At 45.6% G+C, this 24,783-nt stretch overlaps 1 protein-coding gene across 8 annotated transcripts in view; it reads left to right on the top strand.

Annotated features, from left to right (window-relative positions):
• Positions 1-24,783, top strand: part of ppp1r9a (protein phosphatase 1, regulatory subunit 9A) — a 401,146-nt gene that overhangs the window by 164,384 nt on the left and 211,979 nt on the right. For all 8 annotated transcript variants that reach the window (XM_038797554.1, XM_038797547.1, XM_038797548.1 and 5 more), the window contains exons 4-5: positions 11,865-11,969; positions 18,185-18,320. In XM_038797554.1, the coding sequence (XP_038653482.1) occupies positions 11,865-11,969; positions 18,185-18,320 (241 nt within the window). The remainder of the gene's footprint in view (positions 1-11,864; positions 11,970-18,184; positions 18,321-24,783) is intronic.

Here is a 24,783-nt window from a genome sequence, read left to right as displayed (position 1 = left end):
CTGGGAAGGTGGAGCACATGGGGAGGGAGGAGGAGGGGGGGGGGGGGGGGGGGGGGGGGGGGGGGGAATCTGTGGAGATTTTGGAGGCCAAGGAGTAAGGAGTTTTCATTCTACTCCCATGTACACAAGGTATATTCCCGGATAGACTTCATTGTGCTGGACAAAACGCTGCTGACTGAGGTGGTGGGTGCTCAGTATTCAGCAATTGTGGTGTCAGACTGCGCCCCACACTGGGTAGACCTGCACGTTAACAAAGGAAAGGCCCAGTGGCTGCAATGGAGGTTGGATGTGGGGCTGTTAGCGGAGGAGGAGGTGTGTGAGAGGGTGAGGGAGGCCATTCGTGGGTATATAAAGATCAATGACACAGGTATGGTTTCAGCGGCGGTGGTGTGGGAGGCACTGAAAGCGGTTATTAGGGGTGAACTCATCTCCATTCGGCCACATAAAGAGAAGACTGAGTGGACGGAGTTGGACAGGCTGGTAGGTGAAATTTTACAGGTGGACAGGACGTATGGGGGACAGGACAGGTGGTGGGGGGGGGGGGGGGGGGGGGGGCTAGAGTTCCCGAGGATAGATGCGGAGTTGGTGGAGGGTTTGGAAGCCCCATTTGGGCTTTGGGGGGGGTGGTTTATAGACTGGTTGCGGGCGATGCAATCGCGTAAGGCCCCGGGACCTGATGGATACCAGGTTGAGTTTTATAAAACGTTCTCCGGGTTGCTGGGGCCGCTCCTGGTAAAGGCTTTTCATGAGTCGTGGGGCTGGGAGTGCTCCCCCACGGTTATCGCAGGCATCAATCACCCTTATTTTGAAGCGAGATTAGGATCCGGAGAGTTGTGGGTCGTATAGACCGATCTCCCTGTTGAATGTAGATGCTAAATTGCTGACAAAATCTTGGCCATGCGTATAGAGGATTGTGTCCTGGAGGTAATAAGGGAGGACCAGACGGGATTTGTGAAGGGATGACACCTGACATCCAATATTAGACGGCTCCTAAATGTGAAACTGATGCCTGCGGAGAGGCGCGAGGTTGAGGTGGTGGTGGCCATGGATGCAGAGAAGGCCTCTGATCGGATGGAGTGGAGGTACCTCTGGGATGTCCTGGGAAGGTTCGGGCAGGGATTCGTGGATTGGGTCCAGTTGGTTTATCAGGCACCAGTGGCGAATGTAAGGACCAACCCGGTCCGGTCAGAGTCATTTAGTCTGTGCTGGGGGACAAGGCAGGGGTGCCCACTCCCCACTACTGTTTGCCCTGGCCATAAGCCTTTGGCAATGGCGCTGAGGGCATTGAACATTTAGTGGGGGGGGGGGGGGGAGAGAAACAGGATAGGAGACTAAGGGAGATGTTCAAAGTGGTGGGAAAGGAGTTTTAGGTATCTGGGGATTCAGGTGGCAAGGGACTGGGGTCAGCTTCATAAACTAAGTTGGCAGGGTGATTGAGCAAATGAAAGGGGACTTCTGCAGATGGGACCGTGCTCCCTGTCATGTGGGGAGGCTACAGACTGAAAATGATAATCCTTCCGAGATTGCTGTTTGTGTTTGTGTCTCCCAATGTTTATCCCCAAGGCATTTTTTAGGAAAATGAACGCTGCAATCTCGGGTTTTATATGGGCTGGGAAAGCTCCGAGGGTGAAGAAGGTTCTTCTTGAGCAGGGGTGCGGGGATGGAGGCTTGGCCTTCCGAACTTTATTAATTACTACTGGGCGGCTAATATTTCGATGGTTAGGAAGTGGGTAGTGGGGGAGGGGTCGGTGTGGGAATGGGTAGAGGCAGCATCGTGTAAGTGCACGAATCTGGAAGCTCTGTTGATGGCACCTCTGCCGTTCTCGCCGGCTTGGTACTCCACAAGCCCAGTGGTAGTGGCAGCCCCAAGAGTGTGGAGGCAATGGAGGCAGCACATGAGACTGGAGGGGCGTCGGTGTGGTCACCAATCTGTGGCAACCACCGGTTCACTCGGCGGGGGGGGGGGGGGGGGGGGGGGGGGGGGGCGGCGGCGGCTGGATGGGGGCTTTAGGAGGAGGGGATGGGGGGGACTGGATGGGGGCTTTAGGAGGAGGCAACGGGCAGGGATTGAGAGATTTGGGGACCTTTTCATTGAGGAGGGTTTCCTCAGCCTGGAGGAGCTAGAGGAAGAGTTACCGGGTGGGAACGGATTTCGGTACCTGCAGGTACAGGACTTTGTCCAGAGGCAGGTTCCAAGCTTCGCTCACCTCCCTCTGGGACTACAGAATAAGGTGATGTCAAAAACAGGGGTTGGGGAGGGGAGAGACTAATAAATGAATATACAAGGAATTGATGGAGTGGGAAGGGGTCCCAATCGAAGAGGTGAAGAGGACGCGGGGGAAGAGGAGGTGGGGGTGTGTGGAAGTTGGGCTGTGGGAGAAGGCCCTGAAAAGAATCAATGCATCCTCGCCGTGTGCCAGGCTTAGCCTGATCCAGTTCAAAGTGGTCCACAGGGCTCATATGACTGTGGCCCGGATGAGTAGGTTTTTTGAGGACTGGAGGACAGGTGTGGGAGGTGCGGGGGAAGTCCGGCGAATCATGTACATTGGTTTTGGGCTTGTCCTAAGCTGAGGGATTTTGGCAGCAATTCACAGATGTCATGTCAGAGCTCCTGGAAGGGAGGGTGACTCCGAGTCCAGAGGTGGCAATATTTGGAGTGTCGGAAGACCTGGGAGCCCAGGGGGGAGAAAGGCTGACAGGCTGAGTGCTGAGCTTGTGGCATTTGAGTGCTACAGTGAGAGTTTGGTGACTGAGGGAGTGCTGAGCTTGTGGCATTTGAGTGCTACAGTGAGAGTTTGGTGACTGAGGGAGTGCTGAGCTTGTGGCATTTGAGTGCTACAGTGAGAGTTTAGTGACTGAGGGAGTTAGGTGAGGAGGGAGTAAGGTTCTCCTTTCATTTAATTTCCTATATTTATCAAAGAGCGTGAAGGGAGCCAGGAGTTTAGAGTACAGCTGACTGGAAGTAGAGTCGGAGGGCGGAGGTCCAGTTGGTCCACGGGGCAGCTAATTCTGTAAAGTAAGAGGGGATGGAGGCTAGGGCAGTTGCATGCTCCTCCTGTAGGATGTGGGTGGTGAGGGATACCACCGGTGTCCCCGCTGACTATACCTGCGGGAAGTGCACCCAACTCCAGCTCCTCAGAGACCGTGTTAAGGTACTGGAGCTGGAGCTGGATGAACTTCGGATCATCCGGGAGGCAGAGGGGGTCATAGAGAAGAGTTACAGGGAGGTAGCCACACCAAAGGTACTGGACAAGAGTAGCTGGGTTACAGTCAGGGGAAAGAAAACTAACAGGCAGACAGTGCAGGGATCCCTCGTGGCCATTCCCCTTCAAAACAAGTATACCGTTTTGGATGCTGTTGGGGGGGATGACCTACCGGGGGAAGGCCCCAGCGGCCAGGTCTCTGGCACTGAGTCTGGCTCTGGGGCTCAGAAGGGAAGGGGGGAGCATAGAAAAGCAATAGTAATAGGAGATTCAATGGTTAGGGGAATAGATAGGAGATTCTGTGGTCGCGAGCGAGACTCCCGAAAGGTATGTTGCCTCCCGGGTGCCAGGGCCAGGGATGTCTCTGATCGTGTCTTCAGGATCCTGAAGGGGGAGGGTGAGCAGCCAGAAGTCGTGGTGCACATTGGTACCAACGATGTAGGTAGGAAAAAGGGTGTGGAGGTAATAAACAAGTTTAGGGAGTTAGGCTGGAAGTTAAGGGCCAGGACAGACAGAGTTGTCATCTCTGGTTTGTTGCCGGTGCCACGTGATAGCGAGGCTAGGAATAGGGAGAGAGTGCAGTTGAACACGTGGCTGCAGGAATGGTGTAGGAGGGAGGGCTTCAGGTATTTGGATAATTGGAGCGCATTCTGGGGAAGGTGGGACCTGTACAAGCAGGACGGGTTGCATCTGAACCAGAGGGGCACCAATATCCTGGGGGGGAGGTTTTCTAGTACTCTTCGGGAGGGTTTAAACTAATTTGGCAGGGGAATGGGAACCGGATCTGTAGTCCAGCAACTAAGGTAGACGATAGTCAGGACGCCAAAGCACGTAGTGATGCAGTGGGGAAGGTAACAATGACAAAGGAGAGTACTTGCAGGCAAGGAGATGGGTTGAAGTGTGTATACTTTAATGCAAGAAGCATCAGGAATAAGGTGGGTGAACTTAATGCATGGATCGGTACTTGGGACTACGATGTGGTGGCCATCACGGAAACTTGGATAGAAGAGGGGCAGAAATGGTTGTTGGAGGTCCCTGGTTATAAATGTTTCAACAAGATTAGGGAGGATGGTAAAAGAGGTGGGGGGGTGGCATTGTTAATTAGAGATAGTATAACAGCTGCAGAAAGACAGTTCGAGGGGGATCTGCCTACTGAGGTAATATGGGTTGAAGTTAGAAATAGGAAAGGAGCAGTCACCTTGTTGGGAGTGTTCTATAGGCCCCCCAATAGCAGCAGAGATGTGGAGGAACAGATTGGGAAACAGATTCTGGAAAGGTGCAGAAGTCACAGGGTAGTAGTCATGGGCGACTTCAACTTCCCAAACATTGAGTGGAAACTCTTTAGATCAAATAGTTTGGATGGGGTAGTGTTTGTGCAGTGTGTCCAGGAAGCTTTTCTAACACAGTATGTAGATTGTCCGACCAGAGGGGAGGCCATATTGGATTTAGTACTTGGTAATGAACCAGGGCAGGTGATAGATTTGTTAATGGGGGAGCATTTTGGAGGTAGTGACCACAATTCTGTGACTTTCACTTTAGTAATGGAGAGGGATAGGTGCGAGCAACAGGGCAAGGTTTATAATTGGGGGAAGGGTAAATACAATGCTGTCAGACAAGAATTGAAGTGCAGAAGTTGGGAACATAGGCTGTCAGGGAAGGACACAAGTGAAATGTGGAACTTGTTCAAGGATCAGGTACTGCGTGTCTTTGATATGTATGTCCCTGTCAGGCAGGGAAGAGATGGTCGAGTGAGGGAACCATGGTTGACAAGAGAGGTTGAATGTCTTGTTAAGAGGAAGAAGGAGACTTATGTAAGGCTGAAGAAACAAGGTTCAGACAGGGCGCTGGAGGGATACAAGATAGCCAGGAGGGAACTGAAGAAAGGGATTAGGAGAGCTAAGAGAGGGCATGAAAAATCTTTGGCGGGTAGGATCAAGGAAAACCCCAAGGCCTTTTACACATACGTGAGAAATATGAGAATGACTAGAGTGAGAGTAGGTCCGATTAAGGACAGTAGCGGGAGATTGTGTATTGAGTCTGAAGAGATAGGAGAGGTCTTGAACAAGTATTTTTCTTCAGTATTTACAAATGAGAGGGGCCATATTGTTGGAGAGGACAGCGTGAAGCAGACTGATGAGCTTGAGGAGATACTTGTCAGGAAGGAAGATGTGTTGCGCGTTTTGAAAAACTTGAGGATAGACAAGTCCCCCGGGCCTGACGGGATATATCCAAGGATTCTATGGGAAGCAAGAAATGAAATTGCAGAGCCGTTGGCAATGATCTTTTCGTCCTCGCTGTCAACAGGGGTGGTACCAGAGGATTGGAGAGTGGCGAATGTCGTGCCCCTGTTCAAAAAAGGGAATAGGGATAACCCTGGGAATTACAGGCCAGTTAGTCTTACTTCGGTGGTAGGCAAAGTAATGGAAAGGGTACTGAGGGATAGGATTTCTGAGCATCTGGAAAGGCATTGCTTGATTAGGGATAGTCAGCACGGATTTGTGAGGGGTAGGTCTTGCCTTACAAGTCTTATTGAATTCTTTGAGGAGGTGACCAAGCATGTGGATGAAGGTAAAGCAGTGGATGTAGTGTACATGGATTTTAGTAAGGCATTTGATAAGGTTCCCCATGGTAGGCTTATGCAGAAAGTAAGGAGGCATGGGATAGTGGGAAATTTGGCCAGTTGGATAACAAACTGGCTAACCGATAGAAGACAGAGAGTTGTGGTGGATGGCAAATATTCAGCCTGGAGCCCAGTTATCAGTGGCGTACCGCAGGGATCAGTTCTGGGTCCTCTGCTGTTTGTGATTTTCATTAACGACTTGGATGAGGGAGTTGAAGGGTGGGTCAGTAAATTTGCAGATGATACGAAGATTGGTGGAGTTGTGGATAGTGAGGAGGGCTGTTGTCGGCTTCAAAGAGACATAGATAGAATGCAGAGCTGGGCTGAGAAGTGGCAGATGGAGTTTAACCCTGACAAGTGTGAGGTTGTCCATTTTGGAAGGACAAATCTGAATGCGGAATACAGGGTTAATGGTAGGGTTCTTGGCAATGTGGAGGAGCAGAGAGATCTTGGGGTCTATGTTCATTGTTCTTTGAAAGTTGCCACTCAAGTGGATAGAGCTGTGAAGAAGGCCTATGGTGTGCTAGCGTTCATTAGCAGAGGGATTGAATTTAAGAGCCGTGAGGTGATGATGCAGCTGTACAAAACCTTGGTCAGGCCACATTTGGAGTACTGTGTGCAGTTCTGGTCACCTCATTTTAGGAAGGATGTGGAAGCTTTGGAAAAGGTGCAGAGGAGATTTACCAGGATGTTGCCTGGAATGGAGAGTAGGTCATACGAGGAAAGATTGAGGGTGCTGGGCCTTTTCTCATTGGAACGGAGAAGGATGAGGGGCGACTTGATAGAGGTTTATAAGATGATCAGGGGAATAGATAGAGTAGATAGTCAGAGACTTTTTCCCCGGGTGGAACACACCATTACAAGGGGACATAAATTTAAGATAAATGGTGGAAGATATAGAGGGGATGTCAGAGGTAGGTTCTTTACCCAGAGAGTAGTGGGGGCATGGAATGCACTGCCTGTGGTAGTAGTTGAGTCGGAAAATTTATGGACCTTCAAACGGCTATTGGATAGGTACTTGGATTAGGGTAGAATAAGGGAGTGTAGGTTAACTTCTTAAGGGCAGCACGGTAGCATTGTGGATAGCACAATTGCTTCACAGCTCCAGGGTCCCAAGTTCGATTTCGACTTGGGTCACTGTCTGTGTGGAGTCTGCACATCCTCCCCGTGACTGCGTGGGTTTCCTCCGGGTGCTCCGGTTTCCTCCCACAGTCCAAAGATGTGCAGGTTGGGTGGATTGGCCATGACAAATTGTCCAAAATTCTATGATTAACCTAGGACAAAAGTTCGGCGCAACATCGTGGGCCGAAGGGCCTGTTCTGTGCTGTATTTCTCTATCTATCTATCTCTATCTCTATCTTGGCCTTTGCCTCCCCCCAGAGTCGGATTTTGCTGGGATAGAGGGACTTGGAGCCTCCAAAGTCAGGGGCGTGGGTCAGTGACATGGAAGAGTTTCTCAGGCTAGAGAAGATTAAGTTTGCCTTGAGGGTTCATTATAGGGATTTGCTCGGAGGTGGCAACCGTTCATCGCTTTCTTTAAGGAAAACTGATCGTCAGCAGAAAGGCGGGGGGGGGGGGGGGGGGAGGCATGGAAGTGGAGAATAAGGGCAGGGGATCTAATATATGGGTAGCTAGGAGTTAGTGCGGGGCGGTTTTGGGTATGTTACTGAGGGGTTTGTGCATGTGTCGGACCTGTTATTTAGAATGTTAATATGTTAAATGTTAAAATTATAAATGCCTCAACAAAATGTTTCCTTAAAAAAAAAGACTGGTGGGTAGGAAAGATGTCCTCAATTAAGGCAATTTTGTCTTTGCATGGGCTATTCAATGGCCACTATGATTAATGCTATAATTGGCAGAAATGCCTATACAGACCTTGCAAAGACAGTCTGGTTTTCACAGTGACACATTATGTCGTGTGGCTATTATGTTATATGGGATAGACTAAGGAAATATCTGGAAACTCAATGTTGGGCATCTATGACATGCTGTTTGATATTACAGTTGCAGAATTGTATGTCAGTAAAGTTACCATAGTCCCAAATGACCATTGGCTGCTTTCCCTTTGAGGGGAGAGCTGACTGGCGGTGATTTAACCTGTGGATCACCACACCTCAGGCGAGGGGCAAAGTTAAGAAGACGTGCCTTCATAAATAACCTCAGCTGTTACGGGAATTGAGCCCACGCTTTTGTCTACCGTGTGTTGTATACTGTGACTGGTAGGTAAGTTGATGAGGATGCTGCCAATTAGGTTTTGTGATGCCCTAACCACCTGATGCAGGATTAATTACACAGTTGTGTCCTTTATTACTCAACCAGCTTAATCTGATAATACTATCAAACCACCCTTGCTGGACATTGAAATCTGAATACATTTTGTGCACTTGCTTCAAAGCTGCTTTCCAGTATTATTGATTTGAGACATATTGATATGTAAGTTGAGATTGGCACTGATAATCAGAAGGCACTATTGTTCACCCTGTTTGACCTGTGTATATAAGACTTTATAGAATCCAAACACAATTTTGGAGGTTCCAGGGGCTACAAGTGTCTGTTTGCATACTTCATTGTTCCACTTCTGGGGTTGACAGTGATGGTGAAAACTTTGTTAGTTGATATGACTGAGTATTATTATGTTAGTTTGTTGCATGATTAGCCTGTGAGCTTGCTTTCCATCTTGACTACCAGTTTCCAGATGTTGGAGTGTCAAGTAGCCTGGGATTGCCTGAGTTTTGTCATGATCGATACATGAATTGTTGCTTATATTTCTCTTAGTGCCCTGTTTTGTACATTTGAATGTTTGTTGGGCCACTTCTGAAAGTATTAAGAGTTTGCTATATATCATGACATTAGAATTACATGTTAGATCAGATTGGGTAGTTAACATATGTTCCATTCCTTGAAGGGTATTAATTAATCTGTTGGGTTTTTAGGATAAGGTATCTGTTAAAAATGTCCCAGGAATATTAAAGCTAACAGTCAATGTTTTATAATTATTGTTATGGGAGCGTCATTTTCAGAACCCCAAAATGTATCATGGAGTTCAACCAATCTCTCCCTTTAATGTCTCCAGGTGTGGTATTACAATTATGGACACGTGGGTTTTTAAACATAAAACAATGTTTATTCCATGAACTCAAATTAACCTTTTAAAATAAATATTGGATCTCTTAACACCCCTTACTTCAAAGATAACCCCGAAAATGATACAACACTAAATAATGCCTCAAAATGTTCCTTCAAACCCCCAAAAGACTTCACCTTTAACAACAGACATGAGGTTACATTCAGTATACTTATAGTCTTTGAATTTTCAGACATCAACAGACTAGTTCTGTGTTTTCTTCTTGCAGCTTTTTGCAAAACACACAAACATCCCAGCTTTCTCCTCAAACTGTCTTTCTCGTTTCAAAACAGCTCACAGCAAACCAGCCTGGCACTTTTCAGCTGCTCTCTCAAACTGAAAAACCCAGCTCCACCCACACTCTGACATCACTTCAGTAATATGAGCTGCTCAATTTCTTAAAGGTACATTGCTTAAACATCCATTTCTTAAAGGTACTCCCACATGGCACTATATTAGTAAAAATATAGTGCTTGATGGAATTAAGTTGAGTTGCAGGCAAGACTATAATTTGTGAAATTAATATTTGTTTGCTTTCACAGTGAAGAAAGAGGCCAAAATAAGTCACAGGGGAACCTAAAAATAATCGAGGGGAAGAACTTATTAGATTTAATATAAGTTCTTAACAAGTGATCGTGGAAAACAATTGGAATTATGGTGGAGAAACCTTCAGGACCTGATGATTTTCAGGGTGTTAAAATAAATAAGGAATGAAATTAGACATTTTGAGATTTGGGCATTGTACCTTTCGGATTGAAAAATCGCAAATGTCACTACATTGTTTAAGAAAGAATGGAAGGAGAAACCAAGAAACTAAAGATCTGGTAATTTAACATCAGTTCTGAGGAAGTGACTCAAATCTTTTATTAGGAACAGAGTGACTGAAGCCGCAGGAAATGAAACAATATTTAATGCAACACCTTTACAAGCTAGTTGTAGCTATAGTTAATTTATTTGTTAGATATTTTCTTTTAATATTCAGTGCATAAGCCAGTACCTAATGGGGCGGAATTCTCCGCTCCCCATGCGGTGTGGGAGAATCGCGGGAGGGCCCCCCGACATTTTTCACTTCCCCCTGGTGCCCCCTGCGCCCCCCCGGCTCGGAAGAATCGGCGCTCGCCGTTTTTCACGGCGAACGGCGATTCTCCGACCCCGATGGGCCGAGCGGCCGGCCGTTCACGACCATTTCACGGCGGCGGCAAACACACCTGGTCGCTGCCGTTGTGAAACAGGCGCCAGATGCCCGTTTGGGGCTTCTAGGGGGCCGTTTGGAGCAAGAGCACCACGACTGTGCTTGGGAGGGGTCCATCGATCGTCGGGCCGGCGTCCAAATCGGACGCACTATTTCCCCTCCGCTGCCCCGCAAGATCAAACAGCCACGTATTGCGGGGCGGCTGAGGGGAAAGACGGCCACCGCGCATGCGCGGGTTCGTGCCGTCAGCACCATGACGTCAGCCGTGCATGCGCGGGTTAGAGCCGGCCAACCTGCGCATGTGCGGCTGACGTCATTAGGCGTGCCGGCCGCGTCATTCTCGGCGCGACGTACCCCGCAGCCGGGATTTACGGAGCGCCGCTCCTTGCCCCTCCGGGAGGGGAGAATAGGGGGCGAGGAGTATGCCTCTGAGGCCGTCGTGAAACTAGGCCGAGTTCACGATGGCCCTCCCGATTTTTCCCGGGAGCGGAGAATTCCGCCCAGACTTTGGCAGTATCTTAATAATAATAATAATAATCTTTATTGTCACAAGTAGACTTACATTAACAGTACAATGAAGTTACTGTGAAAGCCCCTAGTCGCCATATCCCGGCGCCTGTTCGGGTACACAGGGCGAATTCAGAATGTCCAAATTACCTGATAGCACATCTTTCGGGACTTGTGGGGGGAAACCAGAGCACCTGGAGGAAACCAGAGCAACATGGGGAGAACGTGCAGATTCCTCACAGACAGTGCTAACCACTGTGCTACCGTATCTTATTCATAAATGGATTGGACAAAACCGTGTTGTCTATTTTTTTATGCCAGTTTAGTACTAGTCACCCATCTGGCTTAGAGAAGTGACATGATGTTAATAATTGAGGTAAGGCAGGTCCTTTTTTTGATGTTTTACTGAAATGCCTATAGGCAAGTGTAATGCACCAGATATATTTGTACGTCTTTTAAGGTTATGATAATATACCTAACACACTGTTACTATTGGCATACAGAATTATATTTGGGTAAACAAAGCAGCAGTTGACACCACACAATTTGGGCAGCACGTTAGCATTGTAGATAGCACAATTGCTTACACAGCTCCAGGGTCCCAGGTTCGATTCTGGCTTGGGTCACTCTCTGTGCGGAGTCTGCACACCCTCCCCGTGTGTGTGTGGGTTTCCTCCGGGTGCTCCGGTTTCCTCCCACAGTCCAAAGATGTGCAGGTTAGGTGGATTGGCCATGCTAAATTGCCCTTAGTGTTGGGTGGGGTTACTGGGTTGTGGGGATGGGGTGGAGGTGTTGACCTTGGGTAGGGTGCTTTTTCCAAGAGCCGGTGCAGACTCGATGGGCCGAATGGCTTCCTTCTGCACTGTAAATTCTATGATAATTGTGTAATCTAATTACTTGCTGACTACAGGATAGAAATGTAACTGAAAACATAAGAATTTCTCAATCTTTCCAATAATACAAGTTCACCCCTGTATCCTGTGTAATGTTACATTCAGACCAGTTTTCCTACTGTTTAACAACAGCACAGTGCATTATCTACATCATTTTATGAACATATAAATGAAGATATAGCCTATTAATGATCCCTTGGGGTTCAGCTGTGTTATGGTCAAAACCACACCTGTGAAAGTTGATGAGAGTTTTGTTTCTCTTGTTCAGTTTGTATAATAATTTCTAATTATTGTGATTTTTGTCTCTGATCATTCTTTCATAAAGAATCCAGGTGAATGATCAGATTGTGGAAGTGGATGGAATCAGTTTGGTGGGTGTTACCCAAAGCTTTGCTGCCACTGTTCTGCGAACAACTAAAGGCAGTGTTAGGTAAGGAAATGTTTTGTTTAACGCTACTATGTCAAAATATTATTTGTGGCATTCTGCAGGAGAGTACAATAAATTGTAGTATTTTTGGACTTGAAAGCTTTCAGTTCTGCAATCATTATAATTGAGAATGCTACTTTAGAGCTTTCAGATTATTATGCCACATATGAAAATAACTTTGGTGAAGCTCGATGATAATGTGAAAATTATGCTGATAAGCTCAACTAACTGCAAATGGTGTAAAACTAGCTAAAGGTAAGGTAGAAATGCATCTTGTGTGACTTTTGAATATAATAAAATATTATACAGTGAAATAAACAAAATAAATAAAACATTGAATTAGAATGTTAAACCCCAAGCTGCAAAAGTCATTTCAAACTTTATAATACATTGGTCAGGCTATAGCTTAAGTATGGATTTGTTTTGGACACCACGACACATTAAAAACAATGAGCAGATAATTCTGCCTTTGGAAAATGCAAATATGGCTTTCTGATCCATCACATCTTGCAAGAACAAAGAACAATACAGTATAGGAACAGGCCCTTCGGCCCTCCAAGCCTGCACTTATTATGTGCCCTATCTGGACCAAAAGCCTGTACCCTTCTATACCCCGTCTGTTCATGTGTTTATCCAGATAAGTCTTAAAGGTTGCTCATGTATCTGCCTCAACCATGTCACTTGGCAGTGCATTCCAGGCCACCACCACCACCACCCTCTGTGTACAAATCTTCCCCCGCATCTCCACTGAACCTATCCCCTCTCACCTTGAACATGTGCCCCCTTGTAATTGTCATTTCTGTCCTGGGAAAAAGCCTCCAACTGTTCACCCTATCTATACCCCTCCTAATTTTATTAACTTCTATCAGGTCGCCCCTCAGCCTCCGTCTTTCTAGGGAGAACAATCCCAGTTTATTCAATCTCCTTATAACTAATACCCTGCATATCAGGCAACATCCTGGTAAATCTTTTCTGTACTCTCTCCAGAGCCTCCACGTCCTTCTGGTAGTGTGGTGACCAGAATTGGACAGAGTATTCTAAATGTGGCCTAACCAATGTTCTATATAACTGTAACATGACTTTCGAGCTTTTAACTCGATACCCTGTCCTATGAAAGCATGCATGCCATGTGCTTTTTTTTAACCACTATTTACACCTGGGCTGCCCCTTTTAAGGACCTGTGGACCTGCATGCCCAGATCTCTGTGTGTCTATGCTCCTGATGGTTTTGCCATATATTTTATAGTTTGCATGGTCTACCATATGAAATTTCAATATGTTCTGAATGCCGAACATTGGTCATTATTTGAATTTCTTCTTGCCATTTCTTTTAAGTTGACTTTTCATCAGCTTTAGTTCACTCCTCTTGTCCTTCTGCCTTGGTTTACCTTAAAATATCCCTTTGGGTGTACCTCTATGCTGGTGTGCACTTCTTTAGAAATCCCTATTGGCTTACTTTCCAAACGAAACACCCGCAGTTTCTCAAATTTTCTCTTGTACCTCAGTTCAGGACTAGCATCAGCCTCAGTACTCAATGATGGTTTTCTTCACCATCACCGTGGTTTTAATGTTTTTAATGTGTCTTTGGTCCAAAACAAAATAATTCAACATTCTATTTATTTTGTTTATTTCACTGTATAATAGTTTGTTACGTTAAATGTCACTCAACATTTCTTTCTATCTGACCTTTAGCTAGTTTTACACATTGGCATGTAGTTGTGACACCTATTCCTTCATTGTGTAGAGCAACACATTTACCCATATTTATATTTATATTGATTTATATAACTACATAATGTAGCAGCACAGCAATATACTATTTGTCTCCTAAAGTCTGGCCAAATTCAATCAAGGTAGATGAGATGAAAAGGGCTAAAGACAATGACTAGTTAAATATTAACTTTCCCATGTATTCTTATGAGCCAAGATGGGCCTAACAGCCTCCTTCATTTGTATTTACATCATCATTTTCAAGTACAGCAATGAATCTAGTTGATAAGTCCCTAAAATGTGTCTTCAGTAAAAATTTGAGTTTAAAGTATTGCTGTGCTTTTTAATACAACATGGTACTCAGTGTAGTATAAAGCAATTTTTTTTTCAGTTTAAAGTACCCAATTCTTTTTTTTCCAATTAAGGGGCAATTTAGTGTGGCCAATCCACCTTACTATGCAAGCTCCACACTCAGCGCCATGAAGCAGCAATGCTAACCACTGCACCACCGTGCCACCCTTAATATAATGTAATTTCAAATGTGCTTTCTGTAGATTGCTCTCCCCACTTGTCCATATAAACTCAGTTGGGTTATCCAGTGAGTAGTTAAGCCATGCCAGCCCACAAGATATTGGGTTTGGTTGGTCCATGTTGAGTTAGTTGATCTTGGATATATTGGTGATGGTATGCTTACAGTTTATCTTAGCACTACTGATAAAGTAGGAATGAACATTGATTGCATTTCCCATTCTTGACTCCCATTCCTAGCAACTGCTACTGAATTGTTCATGAGATGGGTATTAGATGTGGACAGTATTAGTTTCTTTGAAGATGGGCCCCTTTCTCAAAGCTGACAAGTCTGCCAATGCTCAATTAACTCTCCAGTAAATAACAATTAGCACCCATGGCAAGGGGGAAAAAGCTAGGGGACAGGCGGGAAAAATGGAAAAATGCTCGAATTATGACCGTTCCTTTAATCACTTTGTTGAAGAGGGCATGATGCGTTGTTTCTGAGTTTGGTTATCTAACTATTTTTCTCCATTCAAAATGGCCCTTATGACCTAGGGGGTGTATGTTTACCTGTACAATATGCAAATAATCTGTAAGGAGATTGAACAGAAAACGTGCTGAAACCACTGATGAGGGGGAGAGGGCGGGCGGGCAAGCGAGCAAGGGAGAGTGAGGTAGAGAGCGAGCGGGGAGGGGGACAAGGGAGAGACCGGGCGGGTGGGGGAGAGGGCGGGGAAGAGGGCAAGCGAGCGAGGGAAAGGTCGAGTGAGCGGGGGAGAGGGCGAGCAAGCGGGGAAAGGGACGAGGGGAGAGGGCGAGTGAGAGTGAGACAGAGGGCGGGGGAGAGCATGCGAGCAGGGGCCAGGGAGAGGGCAAGTGAGCAGGGGCAAGGAAAAGGACAGGCGAGCGGGGGAGACGACGGGCGAGGGAGAGGGTAGGTGACAGGGAGGGGGCGAGCGAGAAGACAGTGTGTGGAGGTGGGGTGAGAGCGACCGGGGGGGGGGGGGGGGGGGGGGGGAAAGAGAGAAGAGGAGAGAGCAAGAGGGAGGGAGCGTGAGCAAGCGGTGGCAGGGGAGAGCGCGCAGGGGGCGAGGGAGAGAGGACTAGGGAGGGAGTTTGTGCATGGACGAGAGAAGTGGCCGGCTAGGGAGTGGGTAAGGGAGAGGGTGAGGGGGCTGTGGGCTCTGGGCCAGATGGGGCCTATGCCACTTGCAATCCAAAAGCAGACCACATTGTTGTGAGTTACAAAAGGTTACATTGCCCTGCAAAATCAATTATTCTCTCCCTTTTGGAATCACAGCAAAAATATGGAAATGTCTCACATCCATCACACAGGATTGTTCAGCAAATTTTATTCAATAGCAGAATCGCGTCTAATATATTCTGACTTTTGCAAACCTGAGTTGGCTGAATATGTTCAGTAATTTGCTTATTGTGAACAGCCAAAGGGAATATGATGTTTGATACGATCCGCCAGTCATTGGGATATGTGGCCTTTCTGGCATCATGTCACTATAATGACACTGAAATTAAGGATCTGGATTCCCCGCTGGCGGGATTCCCCTTTGCGCCGACAGCGCACCCACGGCAGGGGATTTCCTGATGGCGTATGGCTGCCCACAATGGGAAACCCCATTGGCCGGCGGGTGGGACGAAGAATCCCGCTGCCGGCGGGGGCACGCTACACCAGAAAACTGGTGCGGCGGGACGGAAAATCCCGCCCAAGATACCGCATTACTCATTTTTGGCAGGCAGAACATCTTTTTGGCATGATGGGGCAGCATATTGTTAGTAGAAGACATCATTCGTACTGCTATTGCATAGAGCAACGTGAAATGGACAGCATCACCACCTGTTGCTCAAATTTTGAGACATTTTACCCGTGCAGGATAATTTAAGGTAGACTGAATATTTTATGCTTGTTAGAAGTTACATATATGCAGGGACCTGTCTCCAACAGCAAAATAGATATGTCCAGATATTCCATCTTTTTTGAATGAATAGCAACAGCTCCCGGTGCATTCGCCATGGCAATGTCTTGGAGCAATCAGAGCTGACTTTGCAACCCATCAACACCCTTTTTTCATTTAGCATAAATTGTTCCCGTTGAAATTTGGCATTCTTGTGTCTGTCCTGATGGATTGCAAGGTGAAAACCTCAACAGCATGTTCCCTTCCTCAACAATAATCATGTTCTGTACTGCCAAATTATTATATATTTGGTATGTGGAATCAAAATATATATCAATCCTGTAAGGATCCTCCTGTAAATCATTGTCCGTCCCTTATTTTCTTTTTTTTCCTGTTCTTTTGGCTTTTATAATTTCTGTACCTGAACAAAAAACCCGCCTATATATTTAAGATGCACTGCACCTTTAATTCAAAACCAGGAGATCCCCAGCAGGCTGTACTGCTACACTGACATCAATGATGACACATCTTGATGGACATGGCTGTCAGCCAATGGACAACATTATATTTCTGCGTCTAACTGACCCTTGATGCTGATTGGTGCTGGCTGTTCCAGAATGTTCTGCAGGCAGACTTGTTCTCTCAGAAGGTAAATCTCTCAAACACCCCAGTTAGAGGCTATGTTTTCTCCTCAGCCAAGCTGGTAGATGTCCTAGGGAAACAGGATCCTAAATAAGATTAAAATCCAAACTGAGAGCTGAGTTTGAGTGGAGACAAGTAATCTTAAGGATTCAATCCACCCACTAGCTGAGCAGGGGCAGTGGTTTAAAAAGTCCTTCTTGCAATCTTGTATGGAGAACTCTCGTCTTATCTCAGTGAGGCTGATAGTTATTCTGGTGGAGTGGGAAGCAAGTCAGAATTAATTGAGGCAGATCTTCCGAGCGAATGCCCAGGCTAATACAAGTTAAATTACACCCCAGAGGGAATCGCACAGTATGAGTGTTCTCCCTGTATGTTCCAACCAGAAGACCCTCGTTGGCAATCCAACCAGCGGTTCTCATTCATGGAAAGCCAGTCAACTGGAAAAACAACTTCAACATCTGAACAAGGACACTCATCTTTATTTCACATTCATCCTCTTTTATTTTCCCCCTCCTCCTCCCTCTGCGTGTGTATGTCTTGTGTCTGTTTATGTAGAAGGTTGGATGGTAAAAGAGGGAAATAGTATATTAACTGCCCGTTATTCTAGTATAATTATTGCATGCCTTATCTCTATTGTTGTTATAAATAAACAGTTGTTATGTTTCACTTGCAAATCTAGTGCCTGTAAATTATTGGATTAGTCAAGAGTCAAAGATCTCAGAATCTTTATACAAATTATTGGTTACTTCACTTGTGTTGGGACTCTGGAGCCTATGGGGCTGGAATTGACTGCACATTCACCCACATATCAGGGATCACTCTAAATGCGATTGTATATATTTCAGAAATAAATTTATTTGACCATTATTCTGGAGCCCAAATAATTTGGTTAGTTTTCTATATCCCTCTTTTTATATGATTTAAATGTATTTCTACATTTTCTATATGATTTAAGAAATATGGGGGGCAGCATGGTTGCGCAGTGGGTTAGCCCTGCTGCCTCATGGCGCCGAGGTCCCAGGTTCGATCCCTGCTTTGGGTCACTGCCTGTGTGGAGTTTGCACATTCTCCCCGTGTTTGTGTGGGTTTCACCCCCACAACCCAAAGATATGCAGAGTAGGAGGATTGGCCACGCTAAATTGCCCCTTAATTGGAAAAAATGAATTGTTACTCTAAATTTATTTAAAAAAAGAAATATGGGGATAATAATTTTTTGGTCCTAATATTGAATCCAATGTGGGTAGGTGTCAACGCACACATGAACTGCTTAGAGGTAAAATATTATTTTCCTGTATGACTTTTTTAGGCACTACTTACTGGTTTTATGTTAAATGCGCAATTTGTATAAGTTCACACCACAAGTTCAGTTGCTTTGTTTTTAATATTGCCACACTGATCAATTAAGTTATAATGGTTAGAAAATAAATGGAAAACAATTTATTTGCAGATTCCTGATTGGGCGAGAGAAACCTGGCCATAGCAGTGAAGTTGCCCAGCTGATCAGCCAAACTCTAGAGCAGGAACGATATCAAAGAGAGCTACTAGAACAGCACTATGCTCAGTATGATGCAGATGATGATGAGGTAAATGTGAACGAGCAGTGTCATTCAGTTACAACAATTCTGTATTTCCCTTCTCATAAAAACGATAATTTTAGCTTTTCTTACGGAATAGAATTTCTAAGTTCATTCCTTTTGGGAACACCCAGAACCAGAAGGCAGTGTAACAAATACATTTTACTCGCAAGCAATTGGGGCTTTATATTTTATACTCACTTGGTCTGATTCCAGGAGAATGTCCTAAGCCGGTTCTATCTTGCATAACATCAGGCCAAATCTTTCAGTTGAATATTAAATTCACATTAGCACAAAATCATTTTAAAAGAGTCCAAATTAGAACTATTCTGCAATCATATCTGGCAGTGAGTTTAAAGTTAGATAAAATAGTTTACCTGGTTTCCTTTTGTTCCAGATATGTCCCGCATTTATCTATTTAATTCTTTCTTTTGAAGTCCACAACTTAATTCCATTTTACATAGAAAGTTTTTCATACAACAAATATATAAACAAATGGTAGTTATATTTTGAGGAAACAATTTCTTTCATTGTCAACACTGTAATTATTTTTCCAGAGCTGGTCCAATGAGGCTCAGACTCCACAGGCAGGAAGGAAATGGGTGACCACCAGGCAAAACAGGAAAGCGAGGCAGGCAGTGCAAGAATCTCCTGCGGCCATTACCTTGCAAAACAGATATACCACTTTGGGATAATGTTGAGGGGAATGACCTCTCGGGAGTGGGGGAGGGAGAGGAAGGAACCAGCAGCAGTCAAATTCATTGCACCATGGCTGGTTCTGCTGCAGAAGGGAGGAATAAAAACTGTGGGAATGTAATAGTTAAAGGGATTCAACTGCAAGGGGAATAGAAAGGCGTTTCTGTGGCCGTAAACGAGACTCCAGGATGGTATGTTGCCCCCCTGGTGCTCGAGTCAAGGATGTCTCGGAGCAGATACAGGACATTCTGGAGGGGGAGGGTGAAAAGGCAATAGTCGTGGTAAACATCGGTAACAACGACATAGGTAAAAAAATAAGGATGAGGTCCTAAAAGCAGAATATAAGGAGTTAGGAACAAAGTTGGAAAGTCAGACCTCTAAGGTAGTGATCTCAGGATTACAACTAGTGCCACGTTCTAGTCAGAGTAGAAATAGCAGGATATATCGGATAAGTAAGTGGCTAAAGAGCTGGTGTGAGGGGTTTGGTTTCAGATTCCTGGGGCATTGGGACCGGTTCTGGATGAGGTGGGACCAGTACCAACTGGATGGGTTACACCTGGTTGGGGAGGGTTTAAACTAATATGGCGGGGTGATGGGAGCCTATGCAAGGAGTCAGAGGAGGAGCAAATAAGGACAAAAACAAAAGACGGAAATGGGAATAAGAGAAGTGATAGACAGATAAACCAAGAGTCAGATTCAAACAGGGTCACAGTGAACAGTATTGGGAGCGGGAATAGTAATGTTTTTTTAAATTTAGTGTACCCAATTTTTTTTCCAATTAAGGGGCAAGTTAGAGTGGCCAATCCACCAACCCTGCGCATCTTTGGGTTGTGGGGGAAGAATGTGCAAACACCACACGGACAGTGACCCAGGGCCGGGGTTCGAACCTGGGTCCTCAGCGCCGTAGGCAGCATCGCTAACCACTGTGCCACGTGCCGCCTGGGAATAGTAATGTTAACAAGACAAGCTTAAAGTCTTTGTGCCTTAACGCGCGGAGCATTTGCAATAAAATGGGATGAACTAGTCGCGCAAAAAGATGTCAACGGGTAGAATATGTTTCAGGATTACAGAGACATGGCTGCAGGGCGAGCAGGGATCGGAACTGAATGTCCAGGGGTATTCAGTATGTAGGGAAGACAGATAAAACAAAAAGACGGCAGGGTTGCATTGCTGATCAAGGAAGAAATTAACACGGTAGTGAGTGAGGGCATTAGCTCCAACAATGCGGAATATGAAATGAAATGAAAATTGCTAATTGTCACGAGTAGGCTTCAATGAAATTACTGTGAAAAGCCCCGAGTCGCCACATTCCGGCGCCTGTCCGGGGAGGCTGGTACGGGAATCGAACCGTGCTGCTGGCCTGCTTGGTCTGCTTTAAAAGCCAGCGATTTAGCCTTGTGAGCTAAACCGAATTTCTGGGTAGAGCTGAGAAACAGCAAGGGGCAAAAACGCTCGTGGGCGTCATATACAGACCCGAAACTGCAGTAATATTGTTGGGAATGGCATTAAATAGGAAATTAAAGACACATACGATAAAGGAACAATTGTAATTATGGGTGATTTTAATCTGCATATAAATTGGGAAAATTAACTTAGCCACAATACCGTAGAGGTGGAATTCATAGAGTGAATGCGGTATGGTTTTCTGGAACAATATGGTGAGGAGCCAACTAGAGAACAGGCTGGGTACTGTGTAATGAGAACGGAATCATTGACAATCCAATTGTGCGAGACACCTTGGGAATGAGCGACCAAGATGGAGAGTGAGGTAGTTGATTCTGAGACTAGGGTCCTGAACCTTAACAAAGGAAACTGCGATGAAATGAGGCGTGGGTTGGCTATAACCGATTGGAGAATGTTACTTAAAGGGATGACAATGGTTAGGCAATGGCAAACATTCAAAGAGCTCATGGGGGAACTGCAACAATTGTTTGTTCCTGTCCGGCGCAAATGTAAAACAGGAAGGTGGCCAATCCATGGCTTACAAGGGAAATTAGGGATAGTATTTGATCCAAAGAAGTAGCATACAAATTGACCAAGTAAAACAACAGGTCTGAGGATTTGGAGCTGTTTAGAATTCAGCAAAGAAGGACAGAGGGATTGATTAAGAAGAGGCATATAAAGTACAAACGTACGCTTGCAAGGAACATAAAAACTGACTGGAAAAGTTTCTATAGGTACGTGAAGAGAAAAAGATTGGCGAAGACAAATGTATGTCCCTTACAGTCAGAAATAGGGGAATGTATATATAGTAGGGCGACAAAGAAATGGCTGAGCAACTAAATACATAACTTTGGTTCTGATTGCACAAATGAGGACACAAATAAGCTACCAGAAATGTTGGGGAATGCAAGGTTTAGTGAGAGGGAGGAACTGAAGGTGATAAATATCAGTAGAAAAATGATGTTGGGGAAATTGATGGGACTAAGGGCTGATAAATTCCCAGGGCCTGATAATCTACATCCCAGGGTACTGAAGGAGGTGGCTCTAGAAATAGTGGATGCATTGGTGGTCATTTTCATAGATTCTATAGACTGCAGAATAGTTCCTGCAGATTGGAGGGTGGCTCATGTAACTCCACTATTTAAAAAGGGAGGTAGAGAGAAAGCAGGGAATTACAGACTAGTAATCCTGATATAGGTAGTGGGGAATATTCTAGAATCCATTATCAAAGATTTTGTAGCAGAGCACTTCGAAAACAGTGACAGTGAGTCAAGGTAAGAAATATCAAGGGGCAAAAAACATTCATGAGGGTAATATTCATGGGGGTGGCATGGTGGCACAGTGGTTAGCACTGTTGTTTCACAGCACCAGGAACTTTGGTTCGATTCCCAGCTTGGGTCACTGTCTGTGCGGAGTCTGCATGTTTTCCCCGTAGATTTCCTCTGGGTGCTCCAGTTTCCTCCCACAGTCCAAAGGGTTAGCTTGATTGGTCACGTTAAAGTGCCCCGTAGTGTCCAAAAGTTAGGCGGGGTAGCTGGGTTACGGGAATAGGGTAGAGGTGTGGGCTTAAGTAGGGTGCTCTTTCAGGGGCCGGTGTAGACTCAATGGACCAAATGGCCTCCTACACTGTAAATTCTATGACTATGACTAGACAGGATCAGACAGAGTCGGCATGGATTAATGAAAGAGAAATCCTGCTTGACAAATTTACTGGAATTCTTCGAGGATGTTATGAGTAGAATTGATGAAGGGGAGTTAGTGGATGCGATATATTTGGACTTTCAGAAGGCTTTTGACAAAGTCCCGCATAAAAGATTAGTTTGTAAAATTAAAGCGATGGGATTGGGGGTGGTGTGTTGAGATGGATAGAAAACTGGTTGGCAGACAGGAAACAAAGAGTAGGAATCAACGGGTCTTTTTTCAAATTGGCAGGCAGTGACTGGTGGGGGCAGTGTGGTACCGCAGGGATCGGTGCTCGGACCCCAGCTATTCATAATATATATTAATGATTTAGATGAGAAAACAAAATGTAATATTTTCAAATTTGCAGATGACACCAAGTTGGGTGCGAGGGTGAGCTGTGAGGAGGATGCCGAGATCCTTCAGTGTGATTTGGACAAGTTGAGTGAGTGAGCAAATGAATGGCAGATGCTGTATAATTTGGATCAATGAGAAGTTATCGACTTTTAAGCAAAAACAAGAAGGCAGACTATTATCTATATGTCCATAAATTAGGAGAGGGGAACGTGCAACGAGACCTGGGTATCCTCATACACCAGTCACTGAAGGTAAGCATGCAGGTGCAGCAGGCAGTAAAGGAGGCAAATAGTAAGCTGGCCTTCATTGTGAGAGGATTCGAGTACAAGAGCAGGGATGTCTTGCTACAATTATACAGGGCCTTGGTGAGGCCACACCTGGAATATTGCCTGCAGTTTTGGTCTCCTTATCTGATGAAGGATGTTCTAGATATAGAGGGGGTGCAGCAAAAGGTTTACCAGACTGATTCCTGGGATGGCAGGACTGACGTACGAAAACAGTTGCATCGGTTAGGATTGTGTTCGCTGAAGTTCAGAAGAATGAGGGGGATCTTATAGAAACATATAAAATTGTGACAGGACTGGACAGGGTAGATGCAGGAAGGATGTTCCCGATGGTGAGTGTGTCCAGAACCAGGGGTCACAATCTGAAGATTCGGGTAGACCATTTAGGACAAAGATGAGGAGAAATGTCTTCGCCCAGAGAGTTGTGATTCTGTGGAATTTGTTACCAAATTGTTTTGAGTCCAAAACATTGTATGGTTTCAAGAAGCAACTAGATACAGCACTTAGGGCTAAGGGGAACAAACAATATGGGATACAGCAGGATTAGGCTAGTGAGTCGGATGATCATAATGAATGATGGAGCAGGCTTGAAGGGCCGAATGGCCTCTGCTCCTTTTTCCCTATGTTTCTATGTAACATGAGGCAGGATTTTTCACGCTCTCCCCCCCCCCCCCCCCCCCCCCAACTTGGAATGGTGGGGGATGCACGTAAAACCGGGGAAGTGCTCTCCTCATTACCTTCCTGCACATCTCTGAGCTCATCCCTCTAAACCTGGTGGTGTGGGTGAGGTGGGCCCTGAGAATACACTGCTCATGCCTTAATATGGTCAACATGGACCATCGGACGGGAGTGGGCAGGCCTTTTACAAAAATATTTTAAAAGGGCAGGAAAGGGGGGCGGGGGGGTGCTTTCTGGATATCAGAGGGCACCCCAATTGGATTGTATCCCCCATTCCTTTCTACCCACCTGCTCTGTAAAAAAAATCACTTCTATCCCCCACTCCTCCAAACCTTCCCTGCCCAATACTTTAGACTTACCTGGCTCTGGTAGCCATGGGCTGCATTTCTCGGGCCTGCGTGCAGTCCTGACAATACCCACTAATCTGCTTTTGGTTATGGGACCACTGGAGCTATCAGCCAATCCGATTGGCTGGCAATTCTCGTGGGCAGGACTTCCTCCACAGCCTTATTGGCTCCCCATTCAGTCTGCTCAGCCCATTGTATCTGCAGGGTGGGCTGGCTTGGAGTGAAGTGGCTCCATGTTATTGTCTGTCTCTTGGAATAAGTTGCCTATGAATGTCAGTTTTCATCAAATGAAGGGATTTTGTTTAAACACATGGGTTTATGGGTCCAGAATCCTTAGTCCTCACCATTCTGTAGCTTTCTGTTGTCACCATGTAAGCATGTTATTTACATAGTGCAACTGCAGAATTGACTCATTTAGATAACTTTACTTTGAAGCATTTTCTTCTATCTGATACAGTCCTTGATGCAAATTATTTCAAGTACTGAAATGTACATGGCAAAGTTTAGCACTCAATTTCCACATTTCAAGTAGGAACAATTGGTATAGCTACGAAATGGAAGCATGATGCATGAAGTTTGATATTACAAAGAAAGGTGCAGCACAGGAACAGGCCCGCCAGCCATGCTGCCTGTCTAACGTTAAACCGTCCACACTTCTGGGGTCTGTATCCATCTATTCCCATCCTATTAATGCATTTGTCAAGACACCCGTTAAACTTCACTATTGTACCAGTTTCCACCACCGCCTCCAGCAGCGAGTTCCAGGCGCCCACTACCCTCTGTGTAAAAAGAACTTCCCTCGCACCTCTGTGCCCTAGTAATTGACTCTTCCACCCTGGGAAAAAGCTTGACTATCCACTCTGTCCATGCCCCTCATAATTTTTATAGACTTCTGTCAGGTCACGCCTCAACCTCCATTGTTCCGATGAGAACAAACCGAGTTTATTCCACCTCTCCTCATAGCTCTCCATATCAGATAATGTCCTG

Source organism: Scyliorhinus canicula, chromosome 5 (genome assembly GCF_902713615.1).
Source record: "Scyliorhinus canicula chromosome 5, sScyCan1.1, whole genome shotgun sequence".
Lineage (NCBI taxonomy): Eukaryota > Metazoa > Chordata > Chondrichthyes > Carcharhiniformes > Scyliorhinidae > Scyliorhinus > Scyliorhinus canicula.
Note: the sequence above shows the minus strand (reverse complement) of the source record. Positions and strands in the feature narration are given on the sequence as shown.